Source organism: Dendroctonus ponderosae, unplaced genomic scaffold (genome assembly GCF_020466585.1).
Source record: "Dendroctonus ponderosae isolate FM_Combo_2020 unplaced genomic scaffold, Dpon_F_20191213v2 Dpon_F_20191213_2, whole genome shotgun sequence".
Lineage (NCBI taxonomy): Eukaryota > Metazoa > Arthropoda > Insecta > Coleoptera > Curculionidae > Dendroctonus > Dendroctonus ponderosae.
In genome coordinates this window covers 6,693,683-6,713,267 of record NW_026018165.1, presented here as the reverse complement: position 1 = coordinate 6,713,267, position 19,585 = coordinate 6,693,683, and the positions used below count along the sequence as shown (strand labels likewise).

General features: G+C 33.3%; 2 protein-coding genes across 2 annotated transcripts in view; one reads left to right on the top strand and one right to left on the bottom strand.

Annotated features, from left to right (window-relative positions):
- The window catches only part of LOC109538354 (monocarboxylate transporter 2), a 163,262-nt gene continuing 143,677 nt past the window's right edge, over positions 1–19,585 (bottom strand). Inside the window, exons 6-12 of the mRNA XM_019905566.2 lie at positions 7,112–7,297; positions 5,958–6,105; positions 2,474–2,756; positions 1,544–1,718; positions 1,202–1,471; positions 887–1,151; positions 1–707 (exon numbers count right to left, since the gene is read on the bottom strand). Of these exons, the coding sequence (XP_019761125.1) occupies positions 419–707; positions 887–1,151; positions 1,202–1,471; positions 1,544–1,718; positions 2,474–2,756; positions 5,958–6,105; positions 7,112–7,297 (1,616 nt within the window). The 3' untranslated portion in view covers positions 1–418. The remainder of the gene's footprint in view (positions 708–886; positions 1,152–1,201; positions 1,472–1,543; positions 1,719–2,473; positions 2,757–5,957; positions 6,106–7,111; positions 7,298–19,585) is intronic.
- Positions 9,651–17,986, top strand: LOC109538353 (centrosomal protein of 120 kDa). Its single transcript, XM_019905565.2, has 8 exons — positions 9,651–9,856; positions 9,912–10,143; positions 12,166–12,477; positions 12,534–12,646; positions 13,805–14,057; positions 14,117–14,519; positions 16,691–16,881; positions 17,076–17,986. Exons 1-8 carry the CDS (start codon positions 9,739–9,741, stop codon positions 17,926–17,928), a joined length of 2,475 nt encoding a protein of 824 aa, XP_019761124.2. The 5' UTR covers positions 9,651–9,738; the 3' UTR covers positions 17,929–17,986.

The window sequence follows — 19,585 nt, the reverse complement described above, 5'->3', positions numbered from 1 at the left end:
TACACTATAAATGTTGATTTATTTTGTGCACTCTTCATCTATCATCTAACAATACGTCTTTGGTTGTATGAAACAATGAATCTTATTTACTGTTCTGTACAAGTAATACAACTACAGTCTACTAGACTTTACAATTTGGCTAAAGATGTCACACATGGATTGGTCCGATTGCTTATTTAGAAACTATCTGTACAAAGGTCGAAAAAACTGTTCTAAGATCTTTTTTAATTAAGTTTGCATATGTAAAAATGCTGGTACAGTTACAAAATTTATTACTGTATTGCATGTTGGTTGATAAACTATTTTGTAAGTTTAAATTTCGTTTAGTATCCGTAGACCCAATTTTTGGATGAAGCATTGGGCCGCAATTATAAACGAAAACCTGCTGTTCCTGATTTAGACTTTTACTACACTGACCCTACACAGAAGTCGTTATTTGCTCAATTACTTGAACGTTCCTTACAAGAGGCCTGCGATAGGAACCGCAGTAGTCCCACCTGGATAATCCTTCTGGAACGCTTTTACTAGGTCGAAGGATTCCTCGATGTTGAGCTCTAGGAAGTGAGGAGAATCGGCCTGGATCATGTTGATTAATAGGAACGTGATGTTTGGGTGTGTGATATGCTGAATGGTCGATGTTTGCTGCGTAGCTCAAACTTTTTGGTAAGTAATGCATTCTGTGTTCGGGTTTCTGACGATACGAATGCCTAAAATGCGATACAATACTCTTATTTTTACGATGTATTTCAATTTGCATACACCTATACTGAATAGTGCATAACTGTGAACAAGGAGATAAATGCAATCTTGATCGTTAAATTAACATAATCAATTAAAAAAAGACTATTCTGATGTTTCAGCTTTTTAAATCAAGTTAGATTCTCACCTATGAGGGATGTTTAAATTAGGCTTATTATGAAAGTCATCATAATTGGTAAAAATTCGTTCGTAGTGATTCGTTATTGGTCTACAAAAGTTGTACTGAAGTAATTCAGGATCAGCTGCACACATTCCATTGTAGGCACCCACACTGCACACGCAGTCGTTTATATTAGTAACTGCACAATTGTTCAAATTGCAGTTATTCGTGGGACTGGTTTGGAAGTTTAGCGGTTCCTTTCTAGTGCCCACTAGGAACATCAACGTTGCCCCTGAAATTGCAATCAACAAATATATGTCGAAAAAATATATAACTTCTTACCGATTAGCGCTGAACACGAGCTAAAATAATAGCCAGCTTTGGGGTAGGTCTGATTGATATAACCGGTCAACGGGATTCCTAATAGAACAGGAATCGATTTGGCACCTTGAATGAAGCTCCACGCTTTGGTAAAGTGCTTATTTCTAATTCGTTCTAAGGCGAACATTTTCAATGAATATGTGAAACCGCCAAGGCAGATTCCGTACAGCCAGACAAAGAGCACGTAACCGTGATATCCTTGGACTGCGCTAAGTGCTAGCAGAGAAATTCCTGGAAAAATTACAACAATTTAAAACTAATAGCAAATAGATTTTTTGAAAATTGGCGTTTTTCTTAACTTACCAATTCCTATTAGGGCAGTTTGGCACAAATATTGCCGAGAAATGAGGCACTGAGTGCTGGGTCTAACGGTTATTAGGCCAAAGCCTACACAGCCTAATGCAGAAGCGAATCCCATAAATGTCTGGAGAAGAACCAGAGCACTGTCTTCTAGACCTTCTCTATAACCCTGGTAAACCTAAGAAGTGTTTGATTTATACAATTATTAATTTTTACAGCGGTTTTAAATTGCATTTCACGACTAACCTTGTAAACTGTGTAGGAACAAAAAAAATAATAGTGGTTGTTTGATATGATCAAACATTTTTGAAAAAATGCAAAAATTTATCGTGATATACAAGGTGGTTTTTTGGTGCGATAGAGTCCATTATTTCCGATGGTGTTGAACTTTAGAAAAATAATTTCATATAAAAGTTGTTGACGCACAAAGTGTGCACATTTTAAAAATATCTTATATGATACAGAGTGTCTCAGAAAAGCGAGGCAAGATCAAAGTGTATTTTTTTTAAATAGAACTACCCATTTTTCATTAGCTCATGGAATGCATAACCACCTCTGAAAATGCAAGGGACTCGTGCTAGCGAAACGCCAGGAAGAAATTATTTTCCACGATGGTCTTAATGCTCGAAAAACTTAATTGTTTGAAAGCCCAGCTCAATTTCAAAATGCCAATTCAATACACTAAGAACACGTCAGAGACTGTTTTAATTCATAGTAAAACCATGACTTTGTTTCGGGTACTATTTAAAAAATATTCAAACTGCAGTACAAAATACAATTATTATTCCAAAACGCACTGATATAAATCCATTTCTGTTAAAAAATCATCAACGGTCGTTCAGTTGGAGTTTCTGGGTCAAATGACCATTTTGCGCGACTTTGGAATAAATAAAAAGCGAAGTTTTCTGAATAAATTTCTTTCTCACTACCTACCAAATAAAAAACTGGAGCATAAATCCCCAAAGCTCCAAATCCGCATGCTAACATTATAACCCTGAGCCCTCGACTTTTCAATGGGCTAAGATCGAACACAGGGGCTTTTTTAATCTTCGAATGGCTTTTCTTCTCTTTCATTTTTCTTCTTTGGTTTTTCAAGTGAGTGATAGCTCTTCTTTGCGGATGGTAGAGATTGGCTGACCGGTAGACTATAGGCAGGAAAAAGGCCAATGATAGTAGGCCGGTGATTGCTTGCAGGCCTAATCGCCAACCTAATTTCCTGAAACAAATTCCTGTTTATTCATAATTCCCCGAATCAATTAAACTGTGGCAACTTGTTTGCTGAATGCTGAAGCAAAAGCGCCAATAATTTCTCTTTGCATTACATTAAGTGATTGATAAATTAGACATAAATTAAGATAAGAAGACGGATAGAGATGGCTTAGAGTGTACACTTTCGAAGGATGATGATTATAGTTCAAAGTCGTATCCTTTGGCGAAACTAATTCCGGCGCAGCAAGTTGTAAACTAGATTAAATGACCCGAAATTTCGCCGGAAAGTGATGGAAATAATTTGGAAACGCAACGCCCGAAGCCAAATGGCCGTCCGCATCAATGATCTGTGTCGAATCGGTCCTTAGGGTCGAATATTTGGCTCTATTATATTAAAAAAAACTCAATATTAGTGCTCTGTAGGGTAAATTAACTTTCTTCGTTCTTAAGAATGCTCAGCGTTGTCGAAAGTTAACGACGTTATTTCATTATAATGGCTTTGAGACTATTGAAACGGAAAATATGTGGTCACATAATTTGCTTTCAGGAAGAACATTCGAGCCGACGTATTCAATTTCTCACAAGAGGAATACAAATGCAGTTTTTAAATGACTCCAAAAAAATCTAGATAATTTAATTAAATCGTCTTTTAAGCATGAAACTCCACCTTAGGAGCAAGCTCTTTAAAAAGACCAACATGGACTTACTGAAGGTGCGTGCCGACTATTTTCCAATCGCAAAAGTTCTACAAGAAAAACTTCTTTTGGAAGAGTTAATCATTGTTTATGGTTGGAGGTGTTGAGAGGTCGATAAGTTTTTAGATTAATCGGTAGAAATTGAACGCATTATTCGGCTATTTAAGTAAAACGCTAAAGGGGTTTCTCTTTGTAAGCATTATTTAAATAATTAGGTGTCTGATGAATTCAAAAGAAAATGCTAAAATTACAATTTGGATTGTTTTCAATATGGAGTTAAAACTGAAATAATTCTAAATTACCAGCTCTTAATAGTTCCTTTGTTAAAATTATTTGAACGTTGATATTTTTTTATTACGAGTCCGAACGTTATCGATTGAACTTTGTGGGTATTATTAAATACAATTTAAATTTAAAATCGAGGGATTGTTGGGATAACGTGTTTTGTTTAAATAAATAAGTAATTAATTATTTTCCACAATTTTAACGTTTATAACTGCGATATCTGTGTTCGTAAAAAAATCTAATTTCGGAGGTAGAATAGTAAATATACTGTTGCATTAGTTTTGCATGGTGAAGAATGGCATCGTTTGAGCAAATACTACCTCATAGAATTATTTTTTGGTTGGCGGATATGGAAATGAGAATTTGGTTCTAAAGTTTCACTAATATTGCTTTTTTCAAATTTTCTTTCAATTTGTGGACTTTCTTATGTATTTCCAATTTGTATTTTTCCTTCCATCGTTTTTCTTCAGATCTATCCGAACTGATGTCTTAAGCTATCGCCATTAATTTGGTTCTTTGAATCAATTATTTAATGGTTATTTTGTTGAATTGGTTGCTTGTCAATCAGATCAAATCACAAGGTAATTTTTTTTCATGTTTTTTGTATGTAATTTTTCTCTTGGTTCTTTCCATTTTAGTTTAATTTTGCAAATTGTTGCTTACGACTAAATTTATTAGATATTTTGAGTCATTTCCGTTGCAAGATTTGCGCGTGTTACTGTCTAATTTGTAGTATTTTGTTGTTTGCTCTTTTTAAGCAACAATTTCCAAATTGTGCGTTGTTATGTCAACTTTTCTTCCAGATTTTTTCCAGCATAACAAATTTGTTTTTATTATTTCAAAATAATTTAAATAGTCTTAATACGGAATGATTATTTTGAGTATTTTTTAAACTTATTTATGAGGTTTTGCTTTAGCGGTTTTGACTTCGTAATCTGTGAATTCGCATGATCATTTTTTTAGAGATTATAATTTTTTTTTCTTTTAGTAAATACAGGGTGATTCACAACCTTATGAACACAGAGCAGGGGCATGTAGAGGACCTTAAAACAAGTCGAGTTTCCATTTTAGTTTTTTCTCAGGCCCATGGTTAACGAGATACAGGGTGTTAAAGTAAAAAAAAATTGGTATTTTCTGTTCAACTCCTACAGTTTATGCGAGATTTTACTCAAATTTTTAACGTAGGCTATTGTTTAGACCCTTTACCCGTAGGTTATCCAACTGGTTGTGAAAATCTACAGGGTGCTCTCTTTACTAGGGGCATACCCCCTCTTACCCGCCAGAACTTTTTTGTAGTACGCCACTGACTTCCACTGACAAATTTTTTAAATTTTTTGTTCAATTTAAGAATTTATTTATCTCTTGCAGTTCTTTCGTATCTGCCTTCGTTTTCTAGTAATTTGTACAAACACAAGTCCATGTAGAGTTTCTGAGTGATTTTCTATGAATTTTTTTTATGTTCTTTTGATCACATGTTTTGTGAAAGATTTAAGTGCAAGTTGAAGTTAAAATAGGGATGGCTAACGAGTTAACTTAATTTTTTTTTTTATTTAATTTAATAGAATAGATAGGAAATACCAACATTTTTGGAAACTTTAACACCCTGTATCTCGTTATACATGGGCCTGAAAAAAAAACTTAAATAGAAGCTCGACATCTTTTGAGGTCCTCTACACGCCTCTGCTCTGTGTCCATAAGATTGTGAATGACGCTGTATAATTGCTTTCTTATTTATCGTCTAATTTCATTTCGTAATGATATAAATCCGTCCAGTTTTTATATTATTATTTAAATATCTTATTGAACAATTTAGCAACTTTAAATGGTTTCTTATTGATTGTTTTCATTCCAAAATCTTTGTGGAACATTTGCTGTTTTGTACTTTTCTTAGCTTTTGATTGCAACTTTCCTCATTTAAGTAATGTCGAACTTCGAAACGATTTATGAAAGTAAGTTCTAGAGTATGAAGTAAGAAATAAGCGAATTTTAGTGATAAAACTGGGGCTCGCTGCAAAATAAACCAGGCAAGTTTGTCTAAGAGTTAAGACCTGTCATAATGACCCAAAAAACTAAGAAAAAATCTTGAAAATCAATGAAAAACAAACAAATTTAATATTTATTGCTGGAAAAAGCAATAATTACAGAATCTTATCTTAGTGTAGTGTATTTCATCTCAATCTTTAATTCCTTTATTAAATCAATAATTTTTGAAGTTACAAAAAACTTACCCAATACCTTCCTTGTACAGTACGGAAAATAGAGCTATTCCAACTCCCGTTCCAGCTTGTGCAACCATCTCCACAAATTCTCTTCTCCTCTTAAAGTAGTGACCCAGAACAATGGTGGAAGTTTCCCTTACGATTCCTGCACCTAATCCTGTTTTATTTGTTCAATTATGTATGGATATTACTCGATAGAAATTATTTACACGGATACAAAAATTCTCCTGAGTAATTGTAATCACACGTTCCAGAGGTGCTTTTATGTCAATTGAACGAAAATTACCTTTTTTCAAAATGCTTGCTAGGCAAGCTAGAGCAGTTTGAAGTGGACATCTTGGGAATAAATTTTTCCTGTTAAGTATCTACAAAACAACACTAATCTTATATTATCCAGGAAACGATCCAGATTTTAAAGCAGCTGATAGTTTTGTAGCAGGTACCAAAGTATTCATTAATGATATGTAAATATTTAAGGGTTGATTGTTGTTAGTACTTTGAAAATGGATCGTAGTTTATTTTATATATTATGGCTTGGTTAAAAACGAAACATGTTATTCCACGAAAACAGCAAATGGTGAAACTTTAGAAGTTAGATAATATTTTCGAAACCACTTGAGTTTTAGGAATAGTTAACAAATTCTAAAACTATTTTTAAACTCTCCAATCAATTAACAAATTAAGAGCATTATTAATTAATGTCATCTGCATGTAACGAATTGGACCAAATACATAAAAATATTGCAATTAAAATAAATTATCGAAAATGTCCATCTTTTCTTGGTTTGCTCATTCTTTCTACGTCCTTATTGACTGTTTATATTCTGCACAAGCACGCTATTATTTTGGATGGATTATTTTTGAAATACCTTTATAATTTTCCACGTATGATCACACTCAAATCTTAGCAAAAAAATATATAGCAATACCACAGACAAAGCATGAAAGTGACCCAGAAATACGAAATTTTTTCATACTTTGACATGCCGAACTATTTATACTCCACTTGATATAAAAGCAGCTCCAAAGCACTGTATCTGATTAATTAGTCGGTGGAAGCAAATGTTTATTAGGTGCTGAATAAGTTAATAATAATTTGTTATGACCCCTGTTTCTATATGGAAGTTCCCAACTTAAACACAGTTTCAAGTTCGCAAACTTACCAAGAACTAAACCGTAACTCAGTAAGGCTTGATGAAACTTGACGGCAAACGATGTGAACAAACAAGCCAGAGCCATTACTAAACCTCCGATAACGGATGCAAGTCGTGTCGATTTTCTTCTGCAAACTGCCACGATAAGGGGTGATGTTGTGAATGAAACACACAAACACAAAGCTCCAAGCCAGGCTGGAAATAACTTACTTTATTAATATTATTAAGTCATTTTAACGACTAGTTATTTCTTCGTCGTTTTGTGAAGGTTCTTTTCTAACTACAAAGTGTGAATAGCGTTTTCTATATATTCAGTTAATGTACAAAATGTTCTTGTCTACTTATGCAAGACATTAATCCATATTGAACCTTGTTCTTACGAATTGTTCTAAAAGTGCTTAACGGTTGCCAGACAAATGTTGATTGACAAATTTTGCTTAAAATTGGAAATAGATTTGACCCGCGATGCGATACTCTAAATAGTTGCTCCAACCACGTTTCAAAACTAATTAACTGCACTCAATCTGACCCTCAATATCGCACAGAAACAATGAGAAAGGATGATAAATATAAAAATTTTACATAATTCAAGATGCAGAAATTGTGGATAAATGTGAAAACGCATACAATAGATGCGTGCAATTAATACAGTTATTCATATTGTTGCCCATGTACATGTTCAAAATACGAAAACTCTATTCAAATTGATTACTTTCATCAGCAACATTTATTTTTACTGTTACTCCATACTAAACAAATTAACTTATTTTTGTAAATTCTTGATGGTGGATTTACTTATGAATCCAAGCCAAATACATGTCAAATAATTAAGAACAATTTTCTAAAGTAGGTATAAAAAAAGGAGCTGTTACCTCAATTAAAATCGGTATTTTTCAAATATTTCAGTTTTAGACGAGTAGGAGAGTTAAAAAATGTTCCTCTAGCTAAAGCATCTTCAATCCTTTATACACATTCTTAATCATAGAATTATTTTTATTAATTCTCGGTGAAATTAAGAAAATTTTGTTAAGAAGATTAGGATACACTCAGATTAATGTCTTTGGACATACCCATATGAAAATTGCATTTAAATTAATTTTAACTTTCTCGCTAAAATATCAATAATTAATATGGGAGAAGAAACTATTATTTTTTCAAAATAAGCATCGTTTAAAAGATAAATTAACATTAAAAGCATTGAATAAAAGTAAATGGAAACAACGACATACCAATCAAGCACAAATGCACTGTTAATGTGTATGTTTATTATATACTCTGTTATCAGGAAGAACCAATTTACAATTTACACCCTTTATAGTCTTGAGGAAGTTTTTTAATAATAGCAACTGCTTAGTATGGGAAAATACTTTTATTTCTGGATGTATAAGGTGGCGTTCTATTTCTTGAAAAATTAAGAAACTTTCTGATATTTTACACTGTTCTTAGTAAGCTTTTCTGAAGGTTTATTAACCATGTTGGAATCTATTGAGAGACGTGAAAACACTCCGTAATAACAATAAATAATTATTAAACATTCCATCGAGACAAGTTTAGTATTAAAATTGTCAATATAATTAGTTATGTATTTTATAATATTTTTCTATGTATTCTATTCAAATAAAAAAGCAACTAAAAGTTACAAATTTGCTTGATTATCCATCTAATAAGCAATTTTACGTTTTGAATTATTTTTAACTGATTCGGGTGAATGCTGATAACGGGGCGAGAATGAGTCAATATCGACAAAATTATAAAAATAATATAATTTTTTTGGGTTGCAATCTATAGTGTGCATAGAATGATGCGTGTTTGAATATTATTTTTATATACCTATTTTATAATACTTATAATAAATGCCCCTAAATTTCAAAAGCATTAAAAAACAATATTTCTACTTTGTTTGAAACTACAGGTTATATCACTTGCATATGTATTGTATTATATACATAAATTGTTTCTAAATTAAATTATATCTTTATTATTAATATAGGTATCTTTACACATTGCTATCGATATCGATTCGAATTCAGCATCTTTTCTACAGCAAAGTAATCAAAGAAAATTATTAAAACTTTAATTGAAAAAATATATTTATCTTCCTTGTGGTAAGTTCTATCACTAAATTAAAATGAGAACTTAGATTCTATATATTTTGTCGCCTGAAGCATCTCTGTACTTCCACACTTTCAAACATCATATTTCATCTAAGAAAAATATATAAAACGTACTTTTTTGCTCAAAACATGTTAGACATTTTATTTCGTTAAAAACCAGTTACATTTTAAATAAAAGTTTTTATTTTTGCAGGCTCCAAAGTAACATTGTTTTTTAAGCCCTCTCTAAATATTTTAGATTAAAACTTGAAATTTTCAATTAAATGCCTGCTCCTATGTTTTGTTAGGACTCCTCCTCTAGCAAAATCACTTGGACCTTAAATTACGCTGTATATTTTCCAGAGTTTGGATGTTGATTCTGATCAATATGTTTCGTCATTATTTAACAATAAAAGGTACGAGTAAATACAAACCGGTGAACTTTCATCAACTAAATGACGGTTGGTGTCGCATAGACATTTTGCTGTTTAACATCTTTTATCAAGTTTTTTACAACAATCTTTTAAACCATTTTTTATTTCGATGAATCAGCTAAGTGGGAAATACGTTAACGTAGTACTTTCGGTGCAAGATGGACGAGGTATGGAGTTTGTCCGACATCCCATTCATGTTGTAGCAAATTACAGCGGACGAATCTTAGGTTTGAGCGTCTTGTGATAACTTCCATAATTTCTATTATGAGTCTTAAATACCAGAATCAGACAAAATGTCACCAGACGATCCAGCAACGTTCGGTGCTGAGCTCGTATGGGAAGAGGACAAGAAAGATTTACGTAAAGTGAGGAGCGCCAATCAGCCTTTGCGAGTTGAGTGTCTATCGACAGATCCTCAAAATCGTCAAGATCGGATTGGGTTCGCTTTGCTCAGCTTGCGAAGCGCTCAAATTATTCCGCTCAAAGATGCGCAAGCTGTTGTTAATTACAAGTGGTAAGTGCAGCTGAATTGATCGCGAAAGGCATTCTAACGCGAAGACTTATTTGTTTGAAGCTGGTTGATTTGATTAGGGTTACATTTGAATTTACTCAACTCAAAGTTAGAAATTTCTCCGATTGGATTAGAAGTGCTTTTAGGACTCTCAACTCTCCAAGGACTGAACATATTTTTTGGAAGATTTTATGTTTGAATGATCGTGGGACTCTGTGGACTCTAGAAAAAATTAGCTAGAGGAATAATGCGAAATTTTATTACGATGGTATTTAATCTCTATTGCCAAGAAAATGTACTGAACATGAATATCCAAACACTTCAAGCTGCTATCCAAGAAACTTCAAGGAAAACTGACCCTAATGATACAGCTTTTGAAGAGAAAATGCTTGGACTTTCAAACTAATGATCATACAGAAACTGGGAATAAAAAATGATCTTCATAGCGAAATTCTGCAGAGGTTAGGATTAAGGACACATTAAAAAAGGCAGAGGTAGCTTTTGAAGAGAAAATGCTTGGACTTTCAAACTAATGATCATACAGAAGCTGGGAATAAAAAATGATCTTCATAGCGAAATTCTGCAGAGGTTAGGATTAAGGACACATTAAAAAAGGCAGAGGTAGCAACTTGGACTAGTTCTAACTTAGAAACTACCTATAAAAAAAGTCTGGTTAAAGTGAGGTAAAAGGTGAGAAATAACGCATTTATGGCCTAAGAAAAAATGAATGTGGATTTTTGGGACACGCTTGGGAGAGATTGGATGAAGACCAGCGGCGAATTTATGATTATGAATATGTCGATTCGTACTAATCTCCGAATGGAATTTCGGAAAGTTGATAGGGAGTTTTCAAATAATTATCATAACATTCAATTAGAAGTAAAGCTGTCGCAGCTGAATTAATTATGAAAGGCATACCTACTAAAGATTATCGTATCGATAATTTAATTCTTGATATATTTGAGTTTACGTAATTCAAATTTAAAAATCGCCCTGAATGGGTTATTTCGCATAAATTATATTCTTAACTAGATTCAAACAACAAAATAAAATCAAGCCCTTTTTCTATGAAGTAGTACTTGTGAGTCTCGAAACTCTTCTGGAGTTGGCAATTTTATGTCTCGATTGTGGTTTAACTTTCACTATGGACTTTAAGAAAATTGGCTGCAGATTGAATTGGACGGCCTTTGTCGCTTTAATAGCTCGCTAATATAATGTTTTGCTCCACATGAACTACAAGTTAGCTAAAGAATTACCGTCTTACCGTAGACTTAAGAATGTGAACAACATTTGGTTTTGCAAAAATCCGGCGCAGGTACAAGAGTAGCTTCAAGAAATATTCAATAGATAGCGGATGTCCCATTAAGAAAAATGTTACCTTGTTCTGCCACGTGAAATTGAGCAAAAACCACATTCAAGCCTTTTCATCCTCAATAGATTTAATAATAAAAAAGTCGGTAAAGTCTACAGCTTTAGTGGATTTTCACACAATATGCCACATTGAAATCCGAGTTTCATCTAATCATCAATTTCATCACAACTGCCGTAGAAACTCCCTATATTTAGGAGAGAAAATTAACTGCAATTGCACCTACGAAATCCTAACACTGAATTTGAAGTCCGGCAAAATTATGCTGCAAGATATAAAAAATGTTACAGTATGCTAACTTTCGCTTAAAACATTTAAACTCATGCAGCAAATTTTGCCTCTGATCGAACTTTTACAGAAGTGGAGTCCATGCATTGCACCAGATTGAGAAAAAAATTTTGAAAGTAAAATATTTTATAGCTCAAATTTAGCTGCAGGCGAAGCACGCATCTTTAAATCACCCAAATTACCCACCTAAAAAAGCTATCACGAATCTTCCAACCGTTTGATAATTTTTGCAACACATTCGGTCAATGTGAGCATTTCTCCCAATCTCTTTTACTCACATTTTTCTACATTAATCCATCCATGTCTGAATAGGTAAAAGTAGCTTTGAATCATAGTGTATCTTTAGCGTTTGGATTGCACATTTTTAGGCATAAATTAATAGGATGCCAAACAGACAAAAAGAAGTACCACCCTGAACTTTACTTAGCCCTATCAATCCGCGACCATCTGCTAAATGATACTGAAAAACCCCCTCCAATGAACGACCCATTAATATTAGAAGAGGAACAAAATGTTGCTAATGAATCGACCGAATGTTCTTCCGCGTTCCCGCTAAGGTACTTGGACGATGGGTACATACATATAGGAGACGATGAGGACTACGAATGTTTCTCACTGAATATCCTAGTTAGACAGGCGAAAAATTTAGATTCTTTACTTCCAGAAGCCCTAGTTTTTCGGTAAGTATCTCAACAGGATAAAACATAGGGAAAAATGTAATTTGACGTGTTTCTAGGAACACGAATGAGAAGTTTCACATGACTTTTAAGATATTCGGAGTCGTTATAAAGACCAAGCCATTCTATCAGAACTTTCATGATACTTTTGCTTTAAATGAGAAAGTCGTCGGTAAGTAGTATGGTTTTGATTTAAAGCTACACGTGTCCCAGGGAGCTGCATAGAGACATTAACAAATGTTTTTTTTTATTTTGACTGCAAGATTAAGCTAATTATTATGCCTTCTTTTCATAAGGCACGTTCGTGCAAATAGTCCAGCATTCAGAAAAGAACGAAAATCGAAGTACTTTCTGCCAAAATATGTCTCAAATCACAGCAGTAAAATAATATGTAACTTTTATTCTCTTATCTCTCACCTTTAACTCGAATTGTCTTGTCTCAAAATAATGCTACATTTATTTTTTATTTTAGAAAATTTCTATTTTCTGTTTCTCCCCTTTTTTCGGTTTTCTGAGTCTCTTGTAAATGGAAATAATACGTCCTGAAAAAATGCTTCGAATTTTATCTTCCTTCCATCTTCCTTCTTATTACTTTGTTCACTTTTTGATTCGACTTTCAATTTTTCTCTTTATGTTGACAGTTTTGAACAATGTATTTTTTTATATTAAACATTTGATTATTCGACTTAAGGTACTCGTAACTGATATGCATACGTCTATAGTTCGAGCATACATCTTTTCCTTCCTTTTTGAGGATTGGTTTTATCCATGCTTTCCAGCTGGGAGTTATTTTTTCTACGTTCAGAAATCTTTTAAACAGTTCTTTGGTATTTTTAAACAGTTTTGCTATTTTGCTCTTTATTAATTCGGCAGATTAATAACCTCCAAAGTCTCCAAAATGGCTCGGTATTTCGACGTAAGTGTGTTAATAATTCAAAACATCGTTATTTCGATATCCACTACCAATCCTAAAACTTTGCTAGGTCGATTTATGGAGCACACTGTATATTTGTACTCCTTTAGATCGTTTTGAAAATTGTTCCGTATTTCCTGTAGCGAATAGTGTCTATACTGGTCTTATTCCTAGTGTCCCTTTTCGTCTTTTTAATAAACCTAAAAACTTTCATCTCCAAAAATCCGAAGCTTTTGCTGAAATTTTCAAACGAACGAGTTGATTTGTCAAGTTCAAATCCCAGAAATCGAAATTTGCAATAATACAATCTGGCGCAAGATATACTAAAAACTCCTGGGATATCCTGGAAGTGGTTCCTCCAGAGATATCATGGAGTGAGTCATAAACTCGTATCCAGAACTCATATGTAATTTCTAGTTAGAATGCTGGCAAATCAGGAAACCCTTTTTGAGTTTTTGAAAGAGCAACACATTGAAATTACGTTATTCAATGGGCATGAGCTTTTGGGGACAACGGAGGTACGGCTGGGGTCGATTTCCTTTGACGAGGACATCGGAAGGTACTTCTTCGAACTACCAGCACCAAATAGTCTGGTTCCCTTTGGAGGTGATGAAGATGTTTCACCCTACCTTGAAGTAACCAAATGGCTCAAAACCAGCACAGAATCTAGGTAAACTTCCTTTGTAGATAGAAAGGATTAGTTACTATTGATGTGGTCGGTTGTTGTAGATTTAGATTGGCCCCACAGGACAAAGCGCCCACTAAAGTGGTTCGCTCCAACCTGGAAAAACCCCTGGCTATTCAGGGTTTTGGCGATCAATTGAAGGCCTGTATTTTGGATAAGCTCGAAAAGGTTCATGTGAAATCCAAAAGCGAGTGCAGCGTTTTGAATGCCCATAGCGACAGTTTGGTGATCACAAAATCGGCAGAAACGGTGATAAAAAATGTGGCTTTATCACCGCGACAGACAAAAAAGTACGATGTCAGGGGCACTTATGTGAAATACGTGTTGGAAGTTACTCTCCAGAATTTAGTGTGGAGGACGCCACCTAAGGAGAAAATTGTGATTTTTAAATTTCTACATCCGCGCGCCTCAAACTATATCACTATTTTTACTCAACTTACCAACCAGGTGAGTATTTTTATATTCAGCTTTAGCTTCTTTGGCAATTCACTTAACTATTCAAGAAACATACAGGATTGTCTTGCAAATGATCAGTTATAATTCTCAAGCATTTATGTCATAGTTCGTTTAACTTCTCGATTCTTCCTCACAGTTGCATACCTTCTAACTCTTTCAATTTTTATCTTTTCAGCGTATTTCTGTCTTTGCTGTTAAACTTCTGGGATTCATGCCCTTCTAATTATAGAGTTCTTTTATTTTCAATAGCATATCCTAATTGGCTACGTTTATTTATTTAATAATGAATATTTTGAACAATCATTATATCGGTTTTTTAAATCCGATAATTTTTGTACGATTTTTTAGATTTTATAGCAATAAAAAAAGTTCGAATGGTTGCAGAGCTTGTCAGTTTAGCAATTTCTAAAGTTTGGCTTTAGCGCAGTTTAAAATAGACATTCGCTATTCAACAATTACAAAATAAACTAAATTAAATTTAAAAAAACATTCTAAAATCAAATTTAAAAAGGTTTAATAAAATAGTAAAGGCTAATGATAACAAAATATAAGATTATATAGAGACTTGGACCCTGCTAGATGTGCCTGCTTAGCTATCACAAAACACTGGAGAAAATTGTTCATGAAAAAGGCTTGAAGAAAAAATGTACTAATCACGTGGAAAATCTTATATTTGCACTCTAAAAAGCAAATTTTGTGACTATTTTTCAAAAATGCAATTGCTGATGTTGAAAAATCAGTAAGAAAGCAATACCAATCAAACAGAGAATGTTCTTACTTTTTTGGAATCTCAAACAACTGAATACTGTTTACGTCTGTATTTACAACAAGACCATTTTGTAAATTCTTATATAACAAATAATTTTATTATGGCAAAAGCAACCGTTATTTATTACGGGTTATTTAATTATCGTTTCTAAAGCCAATTAAGCGAGTTATGTTGAAAGCTGTTTAATGGATGTTGATATGCGAACCGGTATATTGTTGAATTGAGATGATTCTAAATCAATAATCAAATATATGTTTTTAACAATGTACCCTAGCAAGTACTTGCACAGATTAGTAACTTGCAAGAAAAACAATGTTTTGCAATAATCTTGCAAGAAGAAATATTAAAGTTATACATAGCGAAATAATTAATATTGAGTTGTGTAAATCATACAAAAATTTTTTTTTTCCGAGCAAAAGACCAGAAATACCTGCTTTCAAAAAAGTGTTTGAATTTAACGCTCTTTTTCTAAAAACCAACTTTGAAAATCCAAACTACATTTAAACCTCCCCATTTTACAATTCCAGCAAAAATATATTAATTTTCTCTTGTTTTAAGGACACAAAAAACTAAGTACTACTATTACATTTAGCTCATTTGATCCCAATTCAGCTGACAACACAAAATTTACATCATAAAACATATCAGCTCATAGTAAACGATTTTTTTTGGTTAATCGAAAATCAACAATTTAATTTGAATGTTACATCAATTGTTGCAAGTATTTTTTAAACCTAATTATGAGCATCTAGTATGTATAAAAAGCCCACATTTAGCTTTCTGATTCAACCGCTTTAAACTGACAAGTTTTTATCCAAAGTTTTTGTACAAGTTCTTTAAACCGTTTAAAATACACAAAGCTTGTTACTAAATAAGGGCTCAGTTCATTTGTTACCTAAACTGAAAATTAACAAATGTGTTAACTAGATATATGTAGTGCAGCACATTTTGATGTAAAAAGTTATCCTTTACCAACTTCGTTATCTGAAGTCATTTTCGAGAAATTTACGATTAAAGTCGTACAGCGGAAAAACGACATATCAAAAAGTTCAAACTCGGAAAAGCAGTCCATAATTTGCAAACTCAAAGTCTCATGCTTTTAATCAAATCGAGTTATTGTGATTGGATTAATTTTAAACCTTTAGTTTTACCAGGAAAAGAATATAATAATATAAGGTCTTCTTGGAAAAACTACTTTTTTATTTTAAATTAATCTTCATTTTTAATTTTTAAACCTTTTTTCAGTTCTTAACCAAAACACTTTTTACTGATAAACCCAGAACCCTCTGATCTTACTTTACTTCTGTCAATCAATGGAGGACATTACAAATTAAATTCGGCAAACAGGAAATCAAACTGACCTGGCATTTTTTCATATGAAACATTTTTTTAGGTCGGGGAAATTGCAGATCTTAAAAACATTGGAATCAAAGTCAGCTACGTTTCGACAGTTCAGCAGATTGAGAATATCTTGAACGCCTGGCCTCCAAAGTTGGTTTTAACCGATGAAAAAGAAAAGTTGTTGAGCGAAGAGTATGAATTCGATGCTTCCAAGTTCTTTTGCGATGAATACCGCCATTACAGGTAGCAAACATTTACGAAACCAGAATACTTTCCGTCAGCATATCAACCAATCAATAAGCCTTAAGTTAAGAATAGTAAAATTAAATTATTAGCAGTGACATTTTTTATAATAAAAGACGTACTTTCTTCTAATCATGCTCAACGTACAAACTCATGCTCATGCTTCTATTTTTAATAGCATATTTTTCGTTTAGATACGTTGCAGATCTTAAAGCTGTGCGCACTTTGCAACCTCTAGCCCGAATGCAAGTGATTTTGAATTTGGAAAATTGTGAGATTGGCGACTTTGCTGAAGACACCGATTTTCACTTAACACCACCAATAGTAGACGAACTCCTCAGTGTGATGGAACTGGCCGACATTGAACGTTGGAAAAAGACCCAAAGAGAAATATTTGAAAAAGAGCTAGAGGTTTTCAAGCAAAGTGAAAGCGAGAGAATGGAAAACATGTGGAAGGAAAAGAAGAATGAAATGGAACAGAAGCTCGAAGGTCAAATGAACAAATGCCAAGCTCTACAGCAAGAGCTGCAGCTGAAACTTAACAACATGAAAACAGATAAGTATTTGATAAGGAGCAAGACGCAGGCGAATATATTTGAGGAAATTTTCAATGAAAACTGGCAGAACTATAGAGAGTCCGATCCGAAAGACATTATAGAAGTTCTTAGCAAAACACAGAGAGACAACGAATATCTACGAAAACTCGTAGCCGATCAGAGGGAAAAGTTGCAATGTTTCGAAAAAACCACCCTCACTAAAGAGCAGACGGCGAATCTGCTGCAAGAACTGAAAGGATTGGAACGAGGCTTTGAGGAAACACAAAAAGCGAAAAAATTCTTTAAGGAACAATGGAAAACAGCGTGTGAGGAAATTCACGAACTCAAAACAGAAGAGTACAAAAAGATACACCTAAACATCCGCAAAAGTAAAGAGGAACTAAGCCATCTAAGTTTGGATAGTTTTAATCACTATGTTGAGGCAAAGTTCGACTTGAATGAGGATAATTTGACCAATAGAAGCATACCGAGTGGCAGCAGTTATTACTAGTACTTGAAATTTTTGTGAACCCTCAAAAATCAACAATAAAATGGCTTTTTTCTTCCGATATATAGTTTCATTATTTTAAACTAATTCGTCAAACGGCTCGTATTGATAATAACAATGCGAAACAGCTTGTGGCTTCTTATTATACAATTTATTCGGTGAAACATCTTAAGCTATATTTAGATTATATAATAGCTAAGTTCGCCTTCGTGTACTAAAATGGATATTTAGGAAATCTGGGCGTGTGAAGATAAATAACTATTGAATTTTGAAGACCTGACGAGCAAAACAATTTAGTTACAATTTCGAATAGATTTTCACTAAATTTAATAACCATTCTGTTCTATCCGATTTGGATCCATTGCAGGTCTTGCAACTGTCTGAACTTTACAAATTCTCGCCCGAGTGCAACTTAGGTTTAAAGTTGGAGACTTGTAATATTGGCCATTTCGAGGGCATACGGATTTCACTGACACTACGGATACTAGATGTAATCTTAAATGTTATGGAACTGGCTGGTGAAAAGCTCGAAATCCTGAACTTTCTAACTTGATGCGAAATGAACGTGTGTTCAAATTTATTGGACAGGAAACCAATAAAGATGCGGTTAGGCTCAAATGTTGAATTCAGAAGAGGTACAGCTAAAGGTTAATAAGAGTAAATCTTCAGAGGATCCAGAAATCAGTGCAAGAAATGTTCGCCATGGATTCTTTAAGTAAGTTGAGGGCATTTCGTTCATGCTTTCAAAGTAATTTTACCCTTGGAAATATGTTTTTTTTATCCTGCAGAACTCGATTCATGTTTCGTGAGTTATGGCTTTGCAGGCAAAAGTTCTATTTTACTTTGTCGTTCGTTTATTCGCGTTTAAAAAATCAATGCAATTTGTCTCGCCTTTTTAAATGTTTTTATTAAAAATCGCTTTCTAGGGAAAGAACAAACTGTGCAAAACAAAACATTCGGGTGAAATTCCACGTGAGGCGGAATTTTTACTCAAAAATGGTGACAACTTACCCAAATTAATGTATAAGAATCACCAATTCTTTTTTCCGCATTTATTAGATTTATTTGAAAATGTCGTATATAATATTTTGGCTTCTAAACACGAGAAAACCATTCAAATTATGACCAATTTGACACGATATGAGTTATTTATGATAATAGTCAACATTCCTAACGTAACTTATTTTAATAAATGCACATAAAAATGATATGATTGTTCGACACAAAATGGTTGAAAAGTAAGTTTATTTCTTCGGTACTTCACACGTTGTTTCAAGTCATGTCAGTACTTTTGGAGTACAACAGAAAAAGAGCTCGAAACAAACGAACAAATAACTCTAAGAAGCTGCGGTTCTATCCGGAGAGATATTTTCAATTTCAGTTCCTCTAAACCAACACTAAATTCCTCTTGAAGCAATCATTATTTAAAATTGGGTTATTTTATGTAATTTTTTTAACCCAATTTTGCAATTTGTTTTCCTTTCGCACAATAGAAAAGGTCCTTTTGACTCGACACGTCGACGCATCATTCAAGGAAAACATTCATTAAACTTACGTGAACTTGAATGACTATCATTTAACAAAATATTTTAATTATTTATAATAAAAGAAACATTTACGTTCGGGTTTATTAGTGCTTCTTTAACATTTGTCCTTCTTT